We start from the raw sequence: 23,335 nt of genomic DNA on the forward strand, positions 1-23,335 counted from the left end.
CAGGGCTTCTGCACCCACCAAGTCCCCGGCCGCACCGAGGGCACCAAGGCCTTCCCAGAGTCACAAGCGATTCCGGCCCTGGCTGCTCCACCACAGGACAGCCGCAGGCAGGGCAGTGCTGCAGCTGCCACCCGGACCAGCGCTGGGCTCCACCACCCCAATGACCGAGGGAGAGCCGCGGCTGAAGGGGGAAGGTGCAAGCGAACAGCAGACGTCACCAGTGCAGAACAATTCACATTTATTAGTTCATACAGCTAACACTCGCTAAACATGCGTTCAACACTTATTGGTCACATTTCCACAGGTAGTCAAGTCACAGAGCAGAGCAGCGGAGCAGGGGCAGGTCGGGCTGACACGGACCCGTGCCGGTCCCGCCGCGCGAGGGGGACCGGCTGTGCCACGGCGCGCCTGAGACGTGCCGGCAGAAACATTCATTTGGTCGTAGCATAGTGACGGAAAAGCAGCTCCCGAGAGGCGCAGCACAATGCCAATCCAACTTGGGCGCTGCGGGGCAAGGGCGGCGGTGGCCGGACACGCTCTCCTGCCCCAGCCCCGGCTCCGAGCGTGCCAACGTTCGCCGTGTGTCATGCCGAGGCAACATCCTGCTTCCCTGATTTATGCAAGGGATCGTGGGAAAAATGAAGTGTTTTACAGGGAGAAACCATCTCCTGGAACATCAGTGGAAGGACCTGAAGACCGGGCCCAACCCATCTTGGAAACGTCCCACAAAGCAACAGTGGGCCAAGACAAGCGCACAGCAACAAACTGGGTGCACCTCCTCCTCGAGCTGCCCAGCACGCTTACGCCCAGGACATACGCACGAGGGCTCTGCCAGGTCCCAGGCTACAAACGCAGCTACTGCATCGCATCTGCACCAGGACAGAGCTGGAACCGGGTGTGTGGCTTGATGGGCACCAACAAAAACCGAACTGGCAAGAGCCACGTCCTGTGCTGCGGCTGCAGGCGGGGGCTGCGCTCCACTGGGGGGGGACACCGGAGCTCAGCCCTCCCCTGCAGCATCGCAGACCTCCGCCTCGTCGTGCGGGGACACACAAACGCCGCCGTAGGACACTGCCCACGCTGTGAACAGCAGCTTGGTGCGGCAGTGGCCGTGATGGTCACCGCCACAGCACAGGGGTGCTGGGTGAGAGCAGGGTGTGTGCAGCCCAACGCCTTCCCAGGGGTCCAGGTGGGACGCAGAGTCTAATCCCGCACCCACAGGATGAAATGCTGTGGCAGCAACAGGAACCAGCCACAACCCACGGGAAGGGAAACAAAACTCCAGCCATCACACCCCCTGTTCTTCACTGGCAACAAACACTGGCAGTATTTTGTTTTTCACACAATCCCTTTGAGATGATAAACAGGATGTCACACGAGGTAGTTTTGTTATGGAAATTGAGTCAATAATGTTATCAACTATTACAAGACATTTTATAAATTGAAAGAAAATAATGAATCACAAAAGGCTTTGTTAAGGTTGATCGTCATCTGGTTTCAATTTCTGTTTCTTTTTGCCCTTGGGGGCATTTCTTCCACTGACCATGTTGCTTCTTTCACAGACTCGTTAGAGGTCAGCTGCACAGGAGCTATTTTTGATTTTTTTGATTTTTTTTTTTTTAAGGGGAAGATATTGCCTGGATCGGCCTCACCAGCTTTTTGTGGGGCCGGTTTAAACTCACATGTGCAGATCCCGACCAGTGAGCCTGCTAGGAAGGCGGGTTTCAGCCCTGCAAACGGGTGCTGACTCGTGCTCAGCGTGGTGCTGGCACTGCCGCGGCCGCATCAGGCAGGACGGGGCCTTTGGCCACTCCTGGCAGCTGGAACTCAACTAGTTTCACACATCAGTACCTTTCTCAAGCAGTCTACAACCTTACTGACCCGTGACAAGAAAGTTGTACTGACCAGAAATTAAGATGCTCTAATTCACAAGCAACAAACTGAGTATAGAGCACCGGGACTGGCTGCCAGAGACATCGAGAAATTCACATTTTCTCCTTTTCCACGAGCACTGAAACACATTTAACACCGAAAGTGGAAGGATGAGGTAATGTGGAAATACAGACAAACCCCTCCCAGCCCTCGGAGCTGATGTGCCTTCAGTGAAAGTGTGAAGTTACCAAAACCGATGGTATTTTAACATGTCACCATCGCCCTGTCCAACAGCGCCAGCGAGGAGGGCCGGGCGCCGCAGGGCAGCGGGGCTGCAGCCCGAGAGGGGGCAGGGCAGCTCCAGGGCTGGCAGTTTCCCCCCGCAGCCCTGCTGCCCCTCTGCTCTCCCAAAGCCCCTCTGCTCTCCCAAAGCCCCTCGGCCACCTGCACTGCCCCAGGCTCGGCCCCGCTCTCCCCCGGCAGAGCAGACCCTGCAGCTCCCCTCACCACCGCCTTGCAACAGCCCAAACGGCAACGTGCACCTCTGGGATGCTCTTCCCATTAGACCACGTCCAAGCCTTCAGTAGGCAAACTTCCCACAAGCCAAACCAAAAGTTTTTCCCCCAAAATCTCCACGTGGGGGCTTTATTCGGCTTTCAATGGCTCCTCCAAACAAGTCATGAAAGAAGCAACTGTTGCAACATCAAAACCAGGGTTTCTCTGGGTCACATTTTAAATACTTATCCCTGAGCTGCTGTGTATTGCAAACAACACACTGTGAACCCAGAGAAACGCCGCAGCTTGATACTGACATCCTATGTATTACCCATGATTCACACATCATCTACAACTTAAAAATTAGCTTCACACTTAAACTAGTTCCCCAAGTTTCCCCCTTTCTCCTGCCTTTTATGTGGCAGGGATGATTGCCGCTTATTATCCTGAGAAATACAGAAATAACAACATTTTCACAGACACCAAGCTTCATAGCTTCAAATCAAAACCAAGAAAGAAGAAAGAATGAACGGTAAATAGCACATTCACAGAAGAATCTTTTTTTTTTTTTCATTTTTAAAAATGTAGTAAAGCTAAAAGAAATTCAAGTTTGCTCTTTTTTTAAAAAAAAAAAGATTGGTTTGAAGGACAAGACAAGCTCCTTAACCTGAGGTGGCTGAGGTTCTGTGCAGAAGCCTGAAGAGCAAAGGGCAGGCAGCTCCCGCCGCGTGCGGCAGAGGGAGGGACGGGCAGCCAGCAGCACTCCACCTGAGCTCCAGCCTTTGCATGGGCAACTGCGGGGCCGGGGCACGGCCACCCCGGCCTCCCCCAGCAAGCGAGAGCAGCCCTGCCGAAACGCCGGAGCGCCCGGGAGCCCCGCTTCTCTGCTGGCACTGCTCGCCCTCACAGGCTCTCTCAAAGCAACGCCACAGCACCGGGAAAACGGGGTTACGGGGGCGGCAGCTCCCCAGCACCGGGTGCCCCACGGCTGGCACTCCCACCGACCACGCTGCACTGGTCACCCTGAAAATGCCGCGTTCCCCCTTTGGACTTTGCGTGACGGGAGATGGCAAAAGCTCGGGATTTAAGAATTAACAGAAAAATCCAGAGCTGCACCCGGTGCCCCAAAGCACGCAGTGCCTCTGCACAGCGCTGCAGGCTAGCAGGCATGAGATGAAAGACGAATGCCACTGGCATTATTAACAATTAGAAAGTAGCTAATGCATATGCAAAACGGCTGGAGATGGCTCCTGCTGCATCAACTTTGCCATGCCCAGAGCCCATCGGTTTCGAGGCACGTGGCATCTCTGAGCACCCTGGTGGTCCCTCCATCCCTCAGCCCCCCGGAGGGGCCAGGCACGCCGAGGACAAGGACTCGCTGCTGACACACACAGTGGGGTCAAGGCTCAGCTCACAGGACAGAAGCCTGACCCAAAGGCAGGCAGTGGAAAAAAACCCAGTTGCTTTCAAAAAGCTTTTGTTCCAGTCCTGGGGTCTTGCCACGCGAGCTGGGACTTGGCCCCATCAGCTGGGAGCAGCAATTCCTGCACTGGGCGACGAGCTTCAGGCTGGAAAACAGCAACTGGGAAACCTCGGCCGAGTCCCTCTGCACGTGTGAGCCTGAGCGCTTCAAATTTATGTCCCAAATCTCTGTTCAGATTAAAAGTGACTCTTCAGCTTTCCATCTGCACAAATGCTATGAAGGAGAGGAGGGGGTCAGTCAGCCAATTTATCTTTCAAATCGGGGATAAAAATTGACTTGTCATGGCAGAAAATTCTACCAAAGACTATTATTGTTGATTGATTCCTCTATGACAGAAGGTCAGATAAGCAAGAGCAGATAGATACCGAAGATAATGAACTTCCCCCTACTAGCATTAAGCACAAATAAAATATGAGTCCCTGTAAACCGAATGTTACGTGAAGAATGGAACGAAAATTCCAACCTTTCCGGGGTGTCCTTCAAACCAAATTCACAAATACATCTAGCGACTGACCTAACGTCTCTACGTCTCTAGCTACATTCCTACCTTCTCATAATACCTGAGTTTGCAATGCAACACATTCACTTTACCCTGTTTAAAAAATACAAGTCATTAGAGGACTTGGTGCAGCAGATATTAAGAATGACTGTCGGGTGAGCTCGATTCTGGTTCAGAGTATTCGCTTCTTCCTTACTTGTCAGTTTAGTAAGGATTTTCGACTCCTTACAACAAATGGGTTATTTGGTAACGGATACTGCTGCCAATCAACCTTTGTAAAATTTGCTTTATACAACAGAAAGCAGAACATTCTTGTCCATCCATCATCATAAATGAATTTAGGTTTTTTGTTGGTGGTGGTACAGCATTAGTCTTGGGAGTCTATTTTGGATAAACACAGAATACCCAATAGATTATTTTTGTTGGGTATTTGGCAATAAGATGACCACTTTTATGTACACTAATTAAAACAAACTCTTATTTGTCAACAGATTAAAATAATTCAGTAACTGCAGAATAAAATTACTCCTATGCAATTTTAACAATTCCTTGAGTGTATAAAACAGCAAGCCAGAAGATAACCCGTAATAAAAAGATCATATCAAGCTATTTGGAAATTAAACTTAAAAGCTGAGAAATACTTTCTAACGTACAAACAGATATACTAAAATCTTCCCATTTACAGTTGAGGTATAGGCTGTATGCAGAAGGCTTTCCTGAGAAATACGCGCTTCTCTCATTTCACAGTCAGAAAGTAAATGAAATTTACAGAACCGCCTTTGGGTTGTGAAGCTCTATCGAGCTGAACTGCTGCTGGGCCCAGCAGCCGTTACCCGTAACATCCTGTTTAAATAATGAAAAATGAGCAGCTAGTGGACTTTTAGAAAAGGGAAACCGTCGAGCTGGAAGATGCCCAAGCGGGATTGCAAAGGCGGTGATGCTGCCGTGGGTCCGGCAGCGGGTGCCCGGAGGGGTCCGGCTGCAGCCGGGACGCGGCAGAGCCGAGCCAGAGGCGTGCCAAGCCGGGGGGCCACAACGTCCCCTGGGCTGCAACTGAGGCAGCACCCGCTGGGTGAAGGGGAAGGAAAGACGACTTTGGTGAATGAGACTTTCCTCCTGTTCACCGTCATGTTTGTTTTGATCTCACAGCAGCTTCAGTACCTCTGAGCAGTACTCGCTTTGTGCCACACACTGGTACCAGGACAAGACAAAAAGGTAGCAACTGGTTCCCCCTACCCTGAAGGGCCTGAATTGTTTCCCAAAATATTTTTAAAACAGCATTCAAACGTTTGTTGATGAACCCTCTTGCTACATAAACATCAGACTCATATCTAAGGACACAGGGAAGGAAATCCAGCCAGGGCGACACAGCTGCCCGGGAGAGCGACTGAGTCTTGGAAGGTTAATTCTTTATGAAGGAGATGAGAACAAGAGCATCTCATCCAACCTGCCCAGCACCACCACGAGCAGGAAGCCACGCGGTTACTCATGAGAATACCCAAGTTTAGATAAACACCAGCACTTAGCAATTACTCAAACAGCTAACCAGTTGTCATCAAACCAGTTTGCTGTGCAGCGGTGTGGTGTAGAGGTTGCGAGGTGGAAAATCCAAACCTTGCAAGACCTAGGACAGAACAGTTTACCAAGTACTGCATTAATAACATTTTTTCCTGGTAAGAAGGGATTCCACAAGCAGCAGAACAGTCCTGGCAGGATGCGACTACGGATCATGCGTTCCCTGAGTCCAGCAGGGAAAGCCGCGCCAGAGGACACTGGAGTCCCCTATCCCTGTTACACGGGTCACATTCAGCCACAGGGTACGTTAACTGTTCCCAGAAACGGGCTGCTTGGGATTGCCGCAATGCAGAAGCTCCTCAGTGGTCAGACACCACCTTGGAGGAACGCGCTAAAAGGGGCAATCCTGCCTCTTCTCTAAGTAGGTTCTTCCTGCTTTTGTGAACCTAAAATGGATGTTAAGGAAGTGATGAGAAATTACATGCAGTTCTCTAGCAACAAGAGTACTTTTGTGTAATGCCAGGAGCCAGCTAGGAACTGCAGCAACGCAATTTCAGTCGAATGGAAAGGCGTGCAGCAACAGCGAGAGGCCGGGGACAGAGCTCACCCCTGCAGCTCCCAGGACGGGACGGGGGCAGCGAGCCCCTCTCACCGCGGGAGGTGGGACAGGACCGGATCCCGCTGGGACAGGACTCAGGGAAAGCACAGGAGCTACCACCTGCACCTGAAAACTGCCAGGGGAAAAGAAGCCAACTGGCTAGACAGACTCTTACTTCTTCTCCACTCCCTGCCTTTTTAAAATTATTATTATATTTAAAGAAAAAAAAGCTTGGCACTTCTCTAACACCCGCTTCTCCAAAATCACCCATTTGGGACATAACAGCTGTGTCGATGCGGTGAGGCCGTTTGCTCTCTACGACAAATGCTTCTGGGTACAAGTCATGGAAAGAGCAGTGCGCGAACAGCATCTTCTCCTTGAGGTAGTCTTAGTCATCTTGGTCCCCAGCCCCCAAAATACAAAAGAACTAACCCTAACAAACACTGTAATATTAAACATCTTCACATTCTGTAAACCGCTGGAGAATGCATCTGCTGCATTCATACAGAACCATGTGCATCGTGTTGAAGATCATACATTCAACTCTGTCGTGAAATAAATATATAGGAAAAAGAGTAAAAAAACAAAAACAAACAAAAAAGATTCTTGCTACAATGGCAGGGACGCCCACCGCTCCGTCTCCTGCCTGCGTCACGTTTGCCCCTCTCCCGGGGTGAGCCAGCTCCCTGCCTGAGGCACAGCGTAAGGCACTGGCCGGGGCGAGCTGGGCTCACTCTTTGCTCACGCTTGTCTTGCAGGAATGTAGAACGGCCTTAAAAAGGAGAGGCAGCTGCTCCAGGGGGACATTCACCATTTTTCCTGGTAAGAAAAAAAAAAAAAACAACCAGAATTAGCAGCCACTCCTGAATCAGATTTCAGAGACACCTAAGCCAGCAACGCTGGAGAAGGTTTTACCTTGAACCTCTCAGAGAAACAGTTAATCATCCTACTGCTACATTAGACATTCGATATTCATTTGGACACAACAGGATTTATTATTTACTGAATCGAAAGCTAAATAAATGGGCAAAGTCAGATCAAAATGATTTCTCCACAATGGAGCAGTATTTATAGAAACTGGGAAAGACTAAATCCCGTCTCTCCTCAAACTCCCTTGTTGATCTCAATGAGTAAATTACGAGAGCTACTCTGTGATGATTATCTAGTTAGTTACAGTGGAGTAGGATGAAGCGTACAGAGCCTTGACACGGGGAGGCAAGTATCTCCCTTTGCCATAACATTCAGGAACAAACAATGTTTTAGTAACACCAGACCTTGTAGATCCAATTAGTGACACAACTGCATTTAAAAGTTCACCTGCAGATTTCAGAGGTCCCGACGAGGTGAAACCTGGGGGTTACGCTGCAGAACTGCCCGCCACTCTGCTTATCACCTGCTCCTTAATTAAGCGGCATTTCAGGCATCTCTCTGTTCCTTATGAGATAACTACTCAAAGCAGGATCACACCCTTTCGAGACAAAATGCCTCCAAGATGGGATTGACAGGAAGAAAATAAAATGAGAATCTGACTAAAGTACTTAAAGGGCGGCAGGTCAGAGCAAGGCACGTCTTCATGGGAGCAGGGCACTCGGGAGTGGGACGTGACGCTGCGTCCGCCAGCGGCACAGGGACAACTTGCAAAGAGCCAGCCTGGCTGGGCGAGCTAGGGGTGACGGGAGATTGGCTTAAAGGTGGGGGAGAAGCTGTCGTAGAAGAAGGTCCCATACAAGCATCCTCCACCAAAGTCAACAAAGATTTTGCTGTTACAAATTAATTTTCTTTTAAAAGCAAATTTCATAACTTGCACACGATCCCAGTTACCTGCAATATATCGTATCTCTGGCAAACACATCATTAAATCTGGAAAACGGTTTGGCTGGTGTGGGTATTTGTACTCCGCGAAGTCCTGGCAAACATACCAATACCGCTTGTTCAGCTGCTCCAGTTGGGACGCGTTAGTCAGACCCCTGATGTCTGAAAAGGAGTATGATTAGAGTAACAAAAACACGATGAAAACATCCTAGAAGAGCAGACTCACACTTCAGGAAAGATAAACTGCTAAAACTCCAAGCCGGGTCTTTGCTTTGCAGACTGGTTTCTAGTTCCCAGTTGGACAAATACTAAAACCCCTGTCTCCCCTCCGGGCGTATCGGCATCACGGAGGCGCCTTTGCACGCGTGTCTGGGTACAGGATTTCCTCCCACAAAAGACCAGGATGAGAACAGCTCATGTCCTAAGCTGCTCCTCTGCAGAGCTCAATGGATGCTCTTGGAGATAACAGCTCCAGCAACCTTAAATCCCCGCCTGCCTGGGGTAAAGCAGCTCTATGTCAAGGTTTAGCCCTCACAGCAGATTCAGCGTAATACTTCCTCAGACAGAAACATGTTGATTTTAGCTATATCATCTTGGCTGAGGAAAGCGCTCAACTCTATAATTCAAGGTATCATCACGTTTCTCCCCATCTGCTTATGAATTATGTCATATGAGCTTTATAAACTTGTCAAATTCTTATTTTTAAAATTAGCTTTGCCAATGTCAGGCAACATACACAAAGGAAAAATGGACATTTCCAAGCTATCAAACTGGCAGGAAGCCCCACTGCCACCGCTCAGCGTGATCAATGGCATTGGCATGCTGCTGGGGGTCCTGGGAAGGATGCAGCACGGCGGAGCAAGGAAGCTGCGGACCCTCGGAGCAGGCTCAGTACTGTAAGACCATCTGACGGAAGAGGCATTTATCTCCTGCCCAAAAGCTGACTTTTAAAAATAATTCTCAGGTATTTCACATAAAAAATTGCAAACTTCAACTAAAAATAAAAGAAGACAGGAAGTTAATGAAAATACATTTTGGGAAACAATGGAGACAGCTCGAGAAGTGCATTATCCAGTGTCAGGAAACTGCCCAGGGAAGCAAACCGGAACCTTAGCCCGGCACAGATTGAAGCGTCAGCACTATCTGCTGCTGGAAATGAGTGGGGGAGGAGGGAGCCTGCAGCGCATTTTTACAGACTGCAACTATCTTTCACAGTACAAAAGACTCTGGGGACATTTATTTCCAAAATTACAGCTGAACACCATCCATTAAGCATTTGCCTCTCAACAGTTTTCTTCGTTTACAACATGAAGAAGTGTCCTGCGAGGTCCCACAGCCGCGGGGCCACAACACACAACGGGAAAGGTGATGCACAAGCGGTGGACTGAGACAGCCTACATGAGCAGAGACAGGGCCAAGCACTACCCGAGGAACAAACCTGATCTGTCCCAAACTATTTCAGCCCACTACAGTTGTTAGGAAACAACCAGGATCTTCTCACACGTTGAAGAATTACTCTGCATAGACTTTGAAACGGCCAGGGTCTTGCAGCAGCCTGGGCTGCCCGCTTTAACACAGGGTTAATCAACAGGAGGATACAGTCCCTTCTGAGGCAGAACTCATTGCCCGCACAGAGATGCTTTGTTCGTGATTACTTTTCACTTGGAAGAGTTAGCATTAGGTATAGAATCCAAAAAGTACAAAGCCAGCTAGGTGATCTAAGTATAGATCCTGAAGGTAAATATTGTAAAGACAGGACTGGTTTTGCAAATTCTCCCTTTAAAGCAGAAAAAGGAACAAATACATTTTCTAGTTGGGAATCTTTGAAAGGTTGTTATGCAAATAGTCAACGTTTACTTCAGAAAAAAAAATCACTGGTTTTAAAGCATCTTTTAGTTAATTGCCTAAACAGTTATCTAAAGCAATAATACTTTTAGATGATGCATCTTTGTCTGATGAAAAGTTTGTTAGCAGCTGGTAAGTCATCACTCACCCAAACCTTATCCAGGAAGGTTTCACCAGCCCCTCCGCCCTGTTCTTATCCTGGTATTGATACCCTTGGTACATGTGTAAAATGACACACTTACTGTCCTTGCTGCCTATATTTAAAGGCATTAAAAATTGTCTAAGCAAATGAATTAATTCACTTCCAGGATTTCTTCATGCGGGTACTCAAGTACCTCCCTCGCACGCAGCGTGGCCTGCACGCTGGCAAACACATGCAGAGAGGTTTCAGAGCTCGAGTCCCTTCGCGGGTCGCGGACCCCTTCTTCCCATTTCTCATCAGGGAAGCAAAGACTGCTCACACTGTTTAAGAGGATTTCTCCAGTGGGGCCGATACCTTCTCTTCATCGACTCACCTTGATTTAGGAAGTTGATGGCTTTCATACATGCGTACTCCTCGTTGCTGACCTTCAACTGGTTAAATTTGCGAAAGAGGTAGATCAACCGCTCCATCACCTCCATCCCCTCTTCACTGAATCTGGAGGATAGAGATCACACATCAACGTATACAGGTCACATTCCATACAATAAAGGCAAGAAGCTTAAAATAACTTCAGAGACTTCAACATCTTGCAAGAGAATTAAAAAAAATTGTCATCAAAACTGCTCGAAGTCTGCTGGCACCACTAAATTAAAGTAGAAGAAAGAAGGAAAATGACTCAGTTAAAAACTTGACTGCTACAGGTATTTCAGGAAAAAAACATCTCTTGGTGATTCAGTTCATCACCAGCCTGCTCTGACAGAGGAAAAGGTTTGATGGAGCCAGGAATATGCAAAAACATCTCGTGTGCTTCTAAATGCACTGCTTTGCCTCTCTGTGCTTGCATTTCCCCAGATTTCAGTGAGGATTGTGTCTTTGCACTTCGCTGGGCTAATGGGAAGTTTAACTAAGCAGTTTGGGGAATGAGATGAGATTTCATAGAAACGTGGAGCGATACTTGTCTTGTAGGACATGAAAATATCCTGCAAAACACCCGCTGTCCTGCCAGATGCAAGGGTCAGGAGGTACTCCCCCTCTGCTCGGTGGGGCACTGCAGCTATCCACGATAGAAAGCGGCTCACAGCCACGTTATACAGCACTGCGCCTTGCTCCTGATGGATATTTTTGCAGGATAAAAGCACCTCTAGCAGTCCTTGGAGTGCCTCCCCCGTTCAGAAGACAATCTGCCCCCAGCAGCGTTTCACGTCTTCTCACCCCTCCCCACCTCGCACCTTTCTTCAGTCGGTGCTCCCCACCACTCGCGGCATCCCGCCACCACCTGCACTGGCCGCCAGCAGAAACACCAACGCATCCTCAGCGGGTCCAGAGGTGTCCCCAAGAGCTCTACAGCTGCACAGCACCCGCACCCCACCCCAGAGAGGTGGGATGGGCGCTGCTTTACAGCACACTGCAGAAGAATGCCGCTTCTCTGCAACAAACACACCCAACCCGACATCCAAGTTGTTGATTTTAAACAGACCCCTGCGTTCTAACAAAGCTGATAAATTAATGTTAACCTTTGCCTGTAGAATCAGCGCAATCCCCAGGCGTTGGCTCTGCACGGCATGCTCCAGTGCATCCCCTGAACCGAGCAGCACCCAGGGCTGCCCCGGCGGCACTGCAGTGCAGGAACCCGGACCCCAGCGCCAGCCGCACAGACCCTGACCCCAGGACACGGGCCATTCCCAACTGCTACAGTGCCTACGGTTTCTCATATCTGTAGAGCGCCGTTGGAAACAGCCTTGTTCTAAACACTGAGGAGTTACACTGACCCCCCTACCACAGTGGCACACGCTTCATTTATCTGACAGGCAGGTGCGGCAGCTCACCTCCCAAAAATCCCCAGGGGTGACTCACAGAGATCCTGTACTTCCACACAGCCGTATTTATTGCCTGTTCGTTATGGTTTGTTAATTTTCCTCAGCTGAGAGCTTCTGGGGTGAGACATACTGCAGGAAGGTTGGGGTCCTTCTCACAAATACAAGTACGCATATAACCACAAATAACCAACGTTAAAGGGAGTGAAACTGCAGGCGACAGCCTAAGGTTGAATCACACAGCCCAAGGAGCGCATGCTGCCTCCTTCTGAACTTTCCCCCTCAAATAGGACACGCTGGATTCACTGCACTTAACAAATGCGTATCGAGATCCAACCAGAAAAGCACTGCTGCTAGTGTGTACCATCAGGGATCCTCCGCTGGGATCTGGATCCACCGTCTGTACCAGCCCTGGAGCGTCTCACCAGGCACAACCGCACTCATCGCCAAATCTGTGCCGTTTTTGCTGAAAACAAGCTGCCCATTTCTCCTGAGCATCCACACTCACCAAGGGAATCCAGCGCCAAAGAGGGGTGGGAGAGGGCACACTGATACACAGGGAATGGAAACCTCCCCAAAATCTCCTGGGAAATCGCCTGATGGAGATTTTGCGGGTGCAGAACGAGGTCCTACTGCTGAAGGGGGTGCTGGGCTGCTTCTTCAGCAGCGACGCCCCATGCATGCACCACGAAAAACCCATGGCATAAGCAACAGGCAGCAACAGAGCTGGAGGGCACGGAGGGCTGCCGGTGCCCGCAGGAACGCTCCGGGACCAGCCCACACGTGCCAACAGCCAGAACGGCCTCTCAGGAACACATCTCACAGCAATACCCCTGGTTTCAAAGAAACCACATATTGCAAAAATGCTCAGAAGTGGGACAGAAGTGTTTAGGGAAGCTTCAGCTGCGCTCTGGCATTGTACAACGCAAAGAATAAGAGCACAGCCAGAAAGCCATCTTTGAATAGAACAAAAATAGAACCTTTTTCACTGAATAATACCTTATTTTGGCATGTGTGTTTGTTTACTTCAAAGTTATTTGTAAAATGCATGGTGGAGTTTGACCTCAGAGAAGTGAAAACAAGCTATCTGAACTCCAGGTCACTTCTTCAAGAAAGTAATATTGTAAGTGATGAAAGCCTTGTCGGCTAATCTAAAGTTGTACAAGTTTTCTTGCTCTCAAGTTGACATTAAAAATCTTGCAGGTGCAAGATTGCAAAGCTCAAGAAGTTAATGAGCACAAAGACCACTCAGTCGTCTGTTGGGTTTAATTGTTTTTAGAGCATGCACATTTTTACCAGCCACTCATCACTTCATAAATCCAGGAGAGCTCTTCTCTCATTCCTGCAGTTGAACTGTCTTACTTTTCCCTGCATGCTTTCCTCCCCCTTTCAAACAAAGCTGTTCTGTTTTTCACAGCCCTATTTCTTCTCGAGGACTGACTCCTCCACACGCTTTTCCTCGCAGTTTACACCAGGCAAGTTTCTGGCTGGGAGTTATCGGGATCAGCTGGGGAGGAGGGGGGGGAAGCGCTATCAGGAGTGCTGGGGGAGGTCAGGAATCTATTCATTTCATATTCATCTCCAGAAAAACAGCACAATAAAAGAAAACATTTGATCCAGCAGGCAAACAGAACATTTAGCCAGTTGTTAGAAGTGATTAAAACACAGGGGCTGGGGAGCTCATCCTATGCCTTCGTTCATCACCTACCTAAGCATTAGCATTGCTCCCGTCATTTTGCTAAATAAGAACAGAAATTAACCCAAAAGTGCCAGACTACCACAGCTCAGTGAGATTTCTTCAACCAGCTGTGAGATCTAATGCACTTCAGTTTGCAATCATTGCTGATCAACGCCAGAGGAAAGAGGGGCTCTTTGCGAAAGCCCACAAGTTGGACGCCGCTCCATACGAGCCCCTCGCAAATCCGAAGGGACCAGCTTTTCCACGAGTGCATGGCACAGGGGGACCGATACCCACAAACTGCCCCACTGCCGCCTGCAGACAGTCACGCTACGTCTGAGCTGGCTAAAGACAACTGGGAGGGAGCCACGCAGCTCGAGACCCCTCATCTGTGTAACTTCCCGCTAAATGGCTTTTTTTGGTGTGCATTTCCCCATGTTACTAATGACAATTAATGACACTTGAAAAGCTAAATCAGAAGAAGAGACTGCAGAAACATTCCACTCCCAAGAACACCTATTTTCATCCATGTGCACACATCTTCTCTGAAGGACTTTCGAGGCGCCCAGCTCTGAATTGCCGGTTTCTGAAGGGCGAGGATTCCTCCTTTGTCTTGTTGTCTTACCTCTCGCTTGTATTTATCACAAACCCAAAATGAAACAAACACTTCTCTTTTGAGGCTCTGACCAGGACAGCAGGAACAAAAGGACGGCTGAATGCAGAACAAGTGTTATTGTGGGTTTCTATGACCCTTACTGTTCCTTGCAGGAGCAGCACCAGATGCACGATGAATGGCCGGGCAGAACAGCGCCGCGGAGGAACCTGCCCCAGGAAATGAGACACCTGGGTCCAGCTCTCGGCTCCTCCGCCCCGGTCTCAGCCAGCCAGCCCCTCCGGTTGTCAAAAGAGGCGCACAAAGGAACCTCAAGGAACTGTTAGATGATGCGATGACTGAGGACCACAGCAGAATTTTCAATCTCTGCTTATCAGACACTTGGATCCCCTGGTCACTCTTGCAAAATTGCCAAGCCTAGCAAGGGCAGAGTGCAAACAGGGCAGATGTGAAAAGGGAGGGTGTGCTGCAGTTTCCCTAAATCCTACATATTCTGTCCTAATATTGTGAGATTGTGAGTCCGCTACCAAAAGGAGGATCTGTCTGGCACCAAGACTACAAAACAAAACACCCAAACCAAAAAACAACACCCTGGCCAAAATGATAAATGAAAGGCAGGTTCCTCAGAGCATCAGATAGTACGTACTATGGAAAAAATAAGAGCTAAGTTGCAACATCTTTAAATTTATGTAATCAAAACAATGAAATAGCAATTAATAACAAACACTTTGATAATACAGACAACCAGCTTTGTGAACAACCTTTCCACTGGCCCACAGTGTTTTTAAATAAGACCTTCCATCCTGTATCTCAGGGTTACTCAAAGTGTTGGTTAGTTCTACTCTCCCCAGAAAAAAAGGTGGTTGGCAGAGCTGCACTGGAGGATGACAGCATTGCTACAGGAACTTCAAACAGCACCACACAGCACCATGCACCTTCCCCTGCAGAAGGAAGTTTTGATTCAACACTGACTAACCATGGAGTACTTTCTAAGCCTGGAACAAACATTCCCTAAAAAATAAAAAAGGAAAACAGCCACAAGTGAAGTGACCCACTCCAGAAGAGGTGCTTAGTTGGTCACAGAGCCAGAAACCTGCACCCAGCCACCATCCTCCTGATGGCTCCTCCGTCTCTCGATCTCACTCCCTTTCCCGCAGGCTCAGCCTGATGTCTCACCTGTGCAGCTCGTCGTCAGAGGGAGAGTACTTGGAGGTGACGTCCGCAAGGTCACCAAAGATCTGCTTGCTGTAAACAGTCAGCGAGGAGAGCAGGATCAGCTCCTGCCACGTAGAGCTGAGCAGGCAGGTATAGTCCTTGATGGAGAGTTCGCAGAAGAACGGCAGCTTCTTGATCCAAGCAATCTGCCTGAAAAGCAATTCATCCGCCAGACGACACAACAACGCAAACAGCTCTGCCTGAGTCACTTTATACCTGCAGGCACAGTTAATATGAAGGCATAAAAACAATTAACAACATTGAATGACATCATCTGACGAGGCACTTGAAAAGCAAGGCAAACACTACAGGAATTCATGTTGAAGTGCCCAACGTGCCAGTGCCCAGGGTGTCGCCTGGCAGCAGGAGCCGCGATGGCTGGCACCCAGCCCGCCCGGCCGGGGGCTGCGAGGGGAGACCCCCCGACTCCCGGGCTCACCCACCCGGCCAGCACCCAGCCTGCTGGACACGGGGCAGCTCGGCCTCAGACACTGCTGCAGCTCTTGCCAACAGATTGACTACGCAGCTTTTTTCCACCCATGTATATTTTTCCAGCTACCGTGCTTACTACCGGGCCTTTTGTACAGTTAATGCAGTCTCAGGGCTGAAACCCACCAAACCCCACTCCCACACAAGCAAGGGCACAGGCCACCCACGGGATGTGGTCTGGTCTGCTGCTTGCACTACCGCTGCCTTGTCTCCCAGCGGACACGCTTCCCGTGCCGATGGGGCCACGAACGCACGCACCCACCCAGCTGCCCCTCTCGCCAGCAGCAGCCTCTGCCGCACGAGCTGGAGCCGTGTGTGCAGGCAGGGACGGCCGGAGCCAAAGGAGAGCCGGGAACAGGCGGCCCCGGGCAGCCTCTCGCACCATGCCACGCACACTCACCCGTCCTCAATGAGCATCGGCGTGCCGAGCGGCTCCAGGTCCTCTGCTGACACTAACTGATTGATAAGACTGTGCGACTGGGGGTCCAGGCTGCGCGTTTGGGGGGGCATCAGAGCTGAGTGAGCAGAATAGCTAAAAAGGTGCGGGAGGTACTGATAGTGCGTGGACACCGGCGTCCCGATATACTGATCCCTGAGTGCAGCGAATCCATTCAGTTCCACAGACCTACTGGAAAAGGAAAAGCTTTTTAATATACCCCAAAAATTCCACCTGATTCATTAAAATGTTGCATCCAGCTCCATCAGAAATGTTAATAAAAACAGGGAGGAAAACAACAAAATGGGAAATGCCTTTGTATTTAAACCCCACACTGGAAATATTGAGAGTGTGCAGACCGGACACCTCAGACTTGCCTCACGTTGAGCCTGGCTCAGCGCTAGTTCCACTTAACGGAGATCTGGGAACTGCTGCTGAGCAGCCACTCGAGGGTAAAACAGAAACCCAACTGTACAAGGCATTTCCACCCCAGCCTCCTTAAGGGGCCAGAATTTAGGATCGTAAATTAAGTATTTACACCGCTAGGGAACACAAATATCTCCCAGCTTAAGATGCAACTGAAAGCAGATGGAACGCATGTCTGAGATTCTCGCTGTGTTTACAATCAAAGGCTGCATCAGGAGGCTAGCACTAACAGTAACAGACACTAATATAACACCATCAATTAGTAACCTAAAAGGAGTCATTTATTTTCAAAATCCGAGCACAGTGCAGAAAAAGACCTTATGCAGAACGAGCAGCGAAAGGTAATCAAGTTCCCATGACTGGCAGAAAAAACTAACAATACAAATTAAGAGATATATTTTAAATATAATTTTAACTCAACATTGCCTTCTTTTTCATTTGCTCATTTCACCTCCCAGTTCAATTCTTTTCAATCCAGTGGCTGTCCTTAAAACACCATTAGAGATGTAAGAATCTCCAATATGCTCAGTTTACAGAAAGATGCGCTCACGGTGTATTCTTCCTGCATCAACCCGAAGTACCGCTCAGGGAAAGACAGTCAAGATTACTGCCATATGAAATTCTTCCAGGGCTCATTCCCACCTTGAAGATGGAGTAGAAACAGGTGAAGGCTGGTTGCTCTCAGAAACGCCATTTCCAGGGGAACTGTGGTCACTGTCTCCGTTGTTGCTCCATGACATGTTTGCCTCTCCCTCAAATTCTTGCCCAGACATAATTCTCTCAATCTCTTCCTCCGATATCTGCCAAATACAAGACCATTAGAGTTACTTCAGCTGAGAACAGAAATAAGGCAGAGCCTTGATTCATGAACACCTTGACTGTATGGTCACATCCAACAGAGCTGAAACCACCCCACTCCAGGAGAAATGCTTCGCTGTTCCTGTGGATATCACATCTTTCTTTTACATGGAACAACGTACATGAAAAATTCTCTTTACAGCTAATCGTGGTGACCTCCAGTGCCTGCAAGTACAATTCAGGTGACGATAACAGAGCAGACAGGAATGGACACATGAAAAGATGATGTCAAATACACACAGCCACGAGCCGTAAATCAGCCGCTGTCACACAGTGAAAAACCTGGGAGTAATTGAGGCCAGTTCATCGGGAACATCACTCAGTACTCGGCAGAGGTAAAGGCAAACGGAAGGTGTAGTAGGCTCTGGTTTGATACAACAATTGAGAGAGGCAAGGTGACACACAGAAAATTAGTCAGAAAAATGTTTACAGGGAATCATTGTTCACTATTTTTTCCCAGATAAGAACCAGGTGGCACCTAAAGAAGTAATCAAGCATCTAACGCTTAAAACAGGTTCTAGAGAATAATATATATGAAGTTAAAATGGACTAAAAATAAAAAATGGAGTTCCTTTAAGTATAAAGTTTCAAGAAAGAGCTGGGTATGCTCCTGGCGAAACGTTGCATCCATAGTGGGAAAAATGCAACATAAAAGTTTCTGGGGTTGGTTTGTTTTTTTTTTTTTGATTCTGTGCATGTCCTTTAGCGAGGCTGTCACAAAATGTCAAAAGACCCCAAGTAAACATGCTGCAAGAAAGCGCGGTGAACTCTGAACATCATTTTCAAGAGCCAAACATTGCTTAGACACTTTATTCCAGTCTTGCAAAAGCATCAGAAAAGCTCAGTAAGCTTCCCAGGTACAGAACCCGAAGAGCACAATAGCTAAATAGTCTCACACCCGGACCTGGAGTTGATGGCATAACCTACGGTCCAACATGGACCGATCACACAAGTCTCGGATGAGCAAGGGCCCGCTCTGGCTAGCAAAGGCTGCTGGCTTACTACAGCTACATTGCTCAGAGAGGTGGTAAAAATCGTTACCTGGCCAGGAAGTTAAATGTTTCTTCTTCCTTGATAGAGAGACAGGCTTTAAGAATCAGTAACCGATGCTGTTGTAAATATGATGCAAACAGCAGAAAACATTCTGTCGTTACCAAGAGGTGTTATTGTTTGAGCTAGGGGCTCTCTGGTGCTGACCACAGGCATGGCCGCACGGTCTAATTCTTGCCTTTTCCTTGGTTGGCTATGGAGGACGTTCCTGAGCAAGCAGGGCATCTGGTTGCTGGGGTTCTCATGGTTTGGTGTTGGATTGGGGCGAGTAGTCTCTTCACAGGCACAGAGAGTCACAGCAAATGCTTTCAGTGTTATTTCTATTTTATTAAAATAAATAGTAAACTTTTAAAAGACCTCTTTTCTAGAAGTGAGCTGAAAACGGCCATCATTTCTCACGCGTGCAGTACAAGCTGTTGTGCTGAATTACCTCCTGCTTTACAAGACGTCTCCAGACAAGCTGCACCATCAATCAGCGAGACATTTACTGGGTGCCCCGCTTGCAACAACTGAAGGAATTGCAGCAGGCAGCCCGCGAGATTTACTGGGAGCTGCGGAGGGACGGACGTCCTTGTGCCGCTCACAAAGGACAGAGTGCCGCGATGGCCGGAGACGGCCCCTCCACTCACACAGGCAGCCTGGGACTGCACAGTGTCCCTCTGGGGACAAGCAAGCACCCAGCTTTGTTTACAAATCCACTGTTCCTGAGGCGTATTTCTAACACTTGTAGAGAGTCAAAGCCCTGCCACGCCAGCAGAAGGCACAGGTAGGGCTGAGAAAGGCTTGGCCAGATGAACCCCGGCCCCATCCCACACCGAGCTGCTGCCACAGTCCGAGCCCACCACCCACCAGGCTGTGCCAAGGCCACGAGAGCAAAAGCTGGAGGGAACCCTGGAGAAACAGTTGGACATGCTCACCTGGACAGGTCCGATGCTTTTGTTTCTGCCTCCTGGCATGCCATCCTCTCTGATTGCTGAAAAAAACAACCAAACCTTGGTGAGAAACACTACTGTTCGGTATTGCAGAAATACTTAAGAAGGTATCTACTATTTTGAAAAAATTCTTTATATCTTAAAAGATTCATTTTGCTCATCAAAGCAGTTTACGCAGAAACCTCCAGTGCTTTGCAGGGCACTGGAGAGCTCGAGCAGTATGCACCATGATCCTCACCCCGAAGGGCGTAAACACATTGCTGGGGCTACAAGCATTACTCAGGGAACTTAGCATTTCTTCATGGGAACTCTGAGTGACAGGTAGTGAAGGAATAGCAATCCTTTATCACAATTAATTCCAGGATAATTTGAGAGATGGCACACAGAAAGCAAACCTGCATCACCCCCAGAAAAAGCACAATGAATACCCGTGACTGCTACAAAACGAAATGCAAACACCAGTGTTTCTAGTTCCCCTGCGTGCAGCCCTGCGGACCACCGCGAGCCAGGCTCCCCGGGAGAGACACCCGCCAGCGCTGCCGACAAGACGGAGACAGAGCACTTCACTAACTACTAATACCGCTGCCGCTTCAGGGGGTCAGATCTCCTACGGCTACCACGGAAAATGGAGGGGAGATGTTTGTTTTACCCAGCCAGCTGCATGCAAAGCCGTCGTTTAAAATTCGAGTTACTAGATCCAGCTATGCAGTTCCGTTTCAGAAGGACAGCCTAGTTTCTCAATACGGCAGCTGCATTTTTAAGGCTCTTTAAACAATTTTCAGAGAGCTTCAGTGAAGACCAATTAAGAGGATTATTCCGGAGCAGCTCCTCTACGTTCCTCTCCCCTCTGCTTTTCTCTTTATTGGCAGAGTGGCTCTGCAGAAGCTGGCGGCTTTTGAGGACCAGCCCTGCTCCTCGTGTGCCTCCTCTCCTGGGCCGGGTCCCCCCATTTATCAGGTCCCAATCTCTTTCCCACCACGACCTGGCCAGACTTGGCAGCAGGCTCTCCCCAGCTGCGCCGTGACCTTGCTGCTGCCGGCCGGCCTCACCCTGCTCGGCACATGGGGCTGCAGGCGGCCCTCCAGAAACAGAAAGTGACACAAAATTTAAGGAAAAATTTCTGTACCAGAAAAGCCACACTGCTGCTTGAGTCTGGACATCCTCAGCTCCAACCGTCCCCATCTGCCTCAGTGCTACGCTGGCTGGCAACAGCAGCAATTCCACGGGCAGGTTCACCCACCGCGCTCGTAGCAAGGCAGAGCCACGCGCACACTGGGACATAAACTGCATTTTCCTGAATCGTTACCACTGAGTCAAACCATGCTAATCACCATGCAAAACTGCCCTGATGATTTACAGCTCGCAGCACAGCGATCCCGTGGCACCTTACAACAATGTGTTACAAGATCAGCAAGACGGTTTTAACCCTTCTAATGCAAACGCCATCACCTCCGTAGAGCAGCAAGTATTTTTATTTAAAGTGCCTGAGAGCATTCATTTAAGCACACTGGAGAAGCCTCGAACACTGGATATATAACAATTATGGTTATCTTTTACATCACGCAAATCTTTTAAGACACAGCGAGACAACAAACTCACTTTAACAAACAAGGCTGTTTATTTTCCATGAAAGCTCTTTCCAAAAAAATTAGTTTCTCATTAAAAAAATGTGACTGATGTAAAACTAAGCTGTCATGGTTAGCTCTCTGTTATTCCCTTTTTTTTTTTTTTTAACTTAATGGAACTACAGTAACAGTTTTCCAATGTGGGGGGAATTTCCCCAGTTTTCCAAGCTATTTTATTGCTATTTGTGATTCAGAAAGCTTCTCAGCCAGTCCCACTACGAGCCATGGACATAAATTGTCTTGTTTTTTGATTTCAAAGTGTAATTGTAGCAGACATTAGCTTACATCTTCCTTTTCTATGTCCACATTATTTCACAGAATGCCTTGGAAAACCTGCCTCTGCGGAGTGTACATTCTTCTTAACCCTGGAGACAACGTTGGTTGTCACCAGGCCAGTCTTTATCCTCTGGTGGCACGGCTGTGGCTCTGTCCTCCAGCTCCGTGCCCTCCCTGCTATCTGCCTTGATGAGCGGCCTTTCGAAGGGGCAGAGACAGCCAACGGCTGCTGAGGGCAGCGCTTTGCCCGAACTCCTGCGCTCTGAACTGAAACCCAGTAAAACCTTTCAGCCCCGTGTGCCAAGATGAGTTTGTGGTTCGGCTGAGCCGGTCCTAGGAGCAGCGGGTGCCATTTGAACCACAGCTCTGTCCAAGGCGTTACCCAGGCTCAGGCATGTTACCCTTCACACTGCTGATATTTTTCAGCAAGTGGAGGTTAAACAAACCCCATTACTCTCGACGCAGTTATGGCGCTCCAGCGGCTCTCTGCTGGCCAGTGGTTCGATGTTCTGCCTTGCCGGGCCCCGCAGGCACAGCATCCAACAGCACGAGATGCAAACTGACTGTTTATTTTTGCAAACTTTTGCAACTGTTCCTAGATTAAAAAAAAAAAAAAAACAAACCAAAACCACAAATGGGAGGTGCTCAGCAATACCTTCTATCTGCTGCAATACCCGACTCGGGTATCAGCAAAGACAACGTGGGCTCTGATGCAACGCGCAGCCATCGTGGACCAGCACTACGCCCTCATCTCCCTCATCTCAGCACGTGCAAGATGCTTCACTTAAACGGGATTTTTGGCAGTCTTGCCAGTTGCATAACCTAGCCAAGATCTGCAACAAAGGTAGTGATGTTTTTGCTGGTGGTCCATCAAAAAAGGCTTCAGAGACCTGTGTGGTCCTAACACACCACACGCTCTTCAGAAGAGCTGCCTTGGTACAGGGCTGCACGACAAAATCTCCTCAAAACTGGTTTTCATAGAATGGTTTGGGTTGGAAGGGACCTTAAAGACCATCCAGTGCCACCCCCGCCCCGGGCAGGGCCACCTCCCCCCAGCCCAGGTCGCTCCCAGCCCCGTCCAACCCGGCCTTGAGCACCCCCAGGGATGGGGCGGCCACAGCTCCTCGGGGCACCCTGCGCCAGGGGCTCACCGCCCCCACAGGAGAGAATTTCTTCACAATGTCTCATCTAAATCTCCCCTCTTCCAGTCTGAAGCCATCACCCCTCGTGCCATCACCACATGCCCACGTACAGCGCCCCTCCGCAGCTCCTGCTGGGCGCTCCCCTCAGGCGCTGAGCTCTGCGCCTCACCCGAGTTCGGAAATAACCACGTTAAACCGCCCGTATTGCGGCCGAGCTACCCGGTAACGGCCGCGCGGTCCCGCCGCCACTGGGAAGGGGGTCGGGACGACAGGCAGAGGACGCTCCCGCCCCTCGGCCCGCCCCGGCGGCCCCGGCGGGCGGGGGGGAGGGCGGGCGGGCCGGCAGGGGGCGCTCCGCCACCGCGCCTGAGCCGCGCCCGCCGCCACCGGCACCGCCCGCGCGCGGACAGGACCCACCGGCGGGGGGCGGCGGGAGGACGGGGAAGAGGCCCGGGGGAAGCGGCCAGCCGCCCCGCCGGGCTCGGAGGACGGCAGAGAGCGGGATGGGAGCGCTTCGAAA

The 23,335-nt window shown here is 49.6% G+C and overlaps 1 protein-coding gene across 3 annotated transcripts in view; it reads right to left on the reverse strand.

Annotated features, from left to right (window-relative positions):
• Positions 1 to 7,192: 7,192 nt before the first annotated feature.
• The window catches only part of NR6A1 (nuclear receptor subfamily 6 group A member 1), a gene marked incomplete at both ends in the record, with an annotated part of 91,416 nt that continues 75,273 nt past the window's right edge, over positions 7,193 to 23,335 (reverse strand). For 2 of the 3 annotated variants that reach the window (XM_082492584.1, XM_082492585.1), the window contains 7 exons: positions 7,193 to 7,281; positions 8,284 to 8,436; positions 10,635 to 10,756; positions 15,543 to 15,797; positions 16,471 to 16,698; positions 17,575 to 17,732; positions 19,758 to 19,813. In XM_082492584.1, the coding sequence (XP_082348710.1) occupies positions 7,193 to 7,281; positions 8,284 to 8,436; positions 10,635 to 10,756; positions 15,543 to 15,797; positions 16,471 to 16,698; positions 17,575 to 17,732; positions 19,758 to 19,813 (1,061 nt within the window). The remainder of the gene's footprint in view (positions 7,282 to 8,283; positions 8,437 to 10,634; positions 10,757 to 15,542; positions 15,798 to 16,470; positions 16,699 to 17,574; positions 17,733 to 19,757; positions 19,814 to 23,335) is intronic. The other variant, XM_082492583.1, reaches the window with a different exon arrangement.

This window comes from Vanellus vanellus (genome assembly GCF_965231255.1).
Source record: "Vanellus vanellus genome assembly, chromosome: 18".
NCBI lineage: Eukaryota > Metazoa > Chordata > Aves > Charadriiformes > Charadriidae > Vanellus > Vanellus vanellus.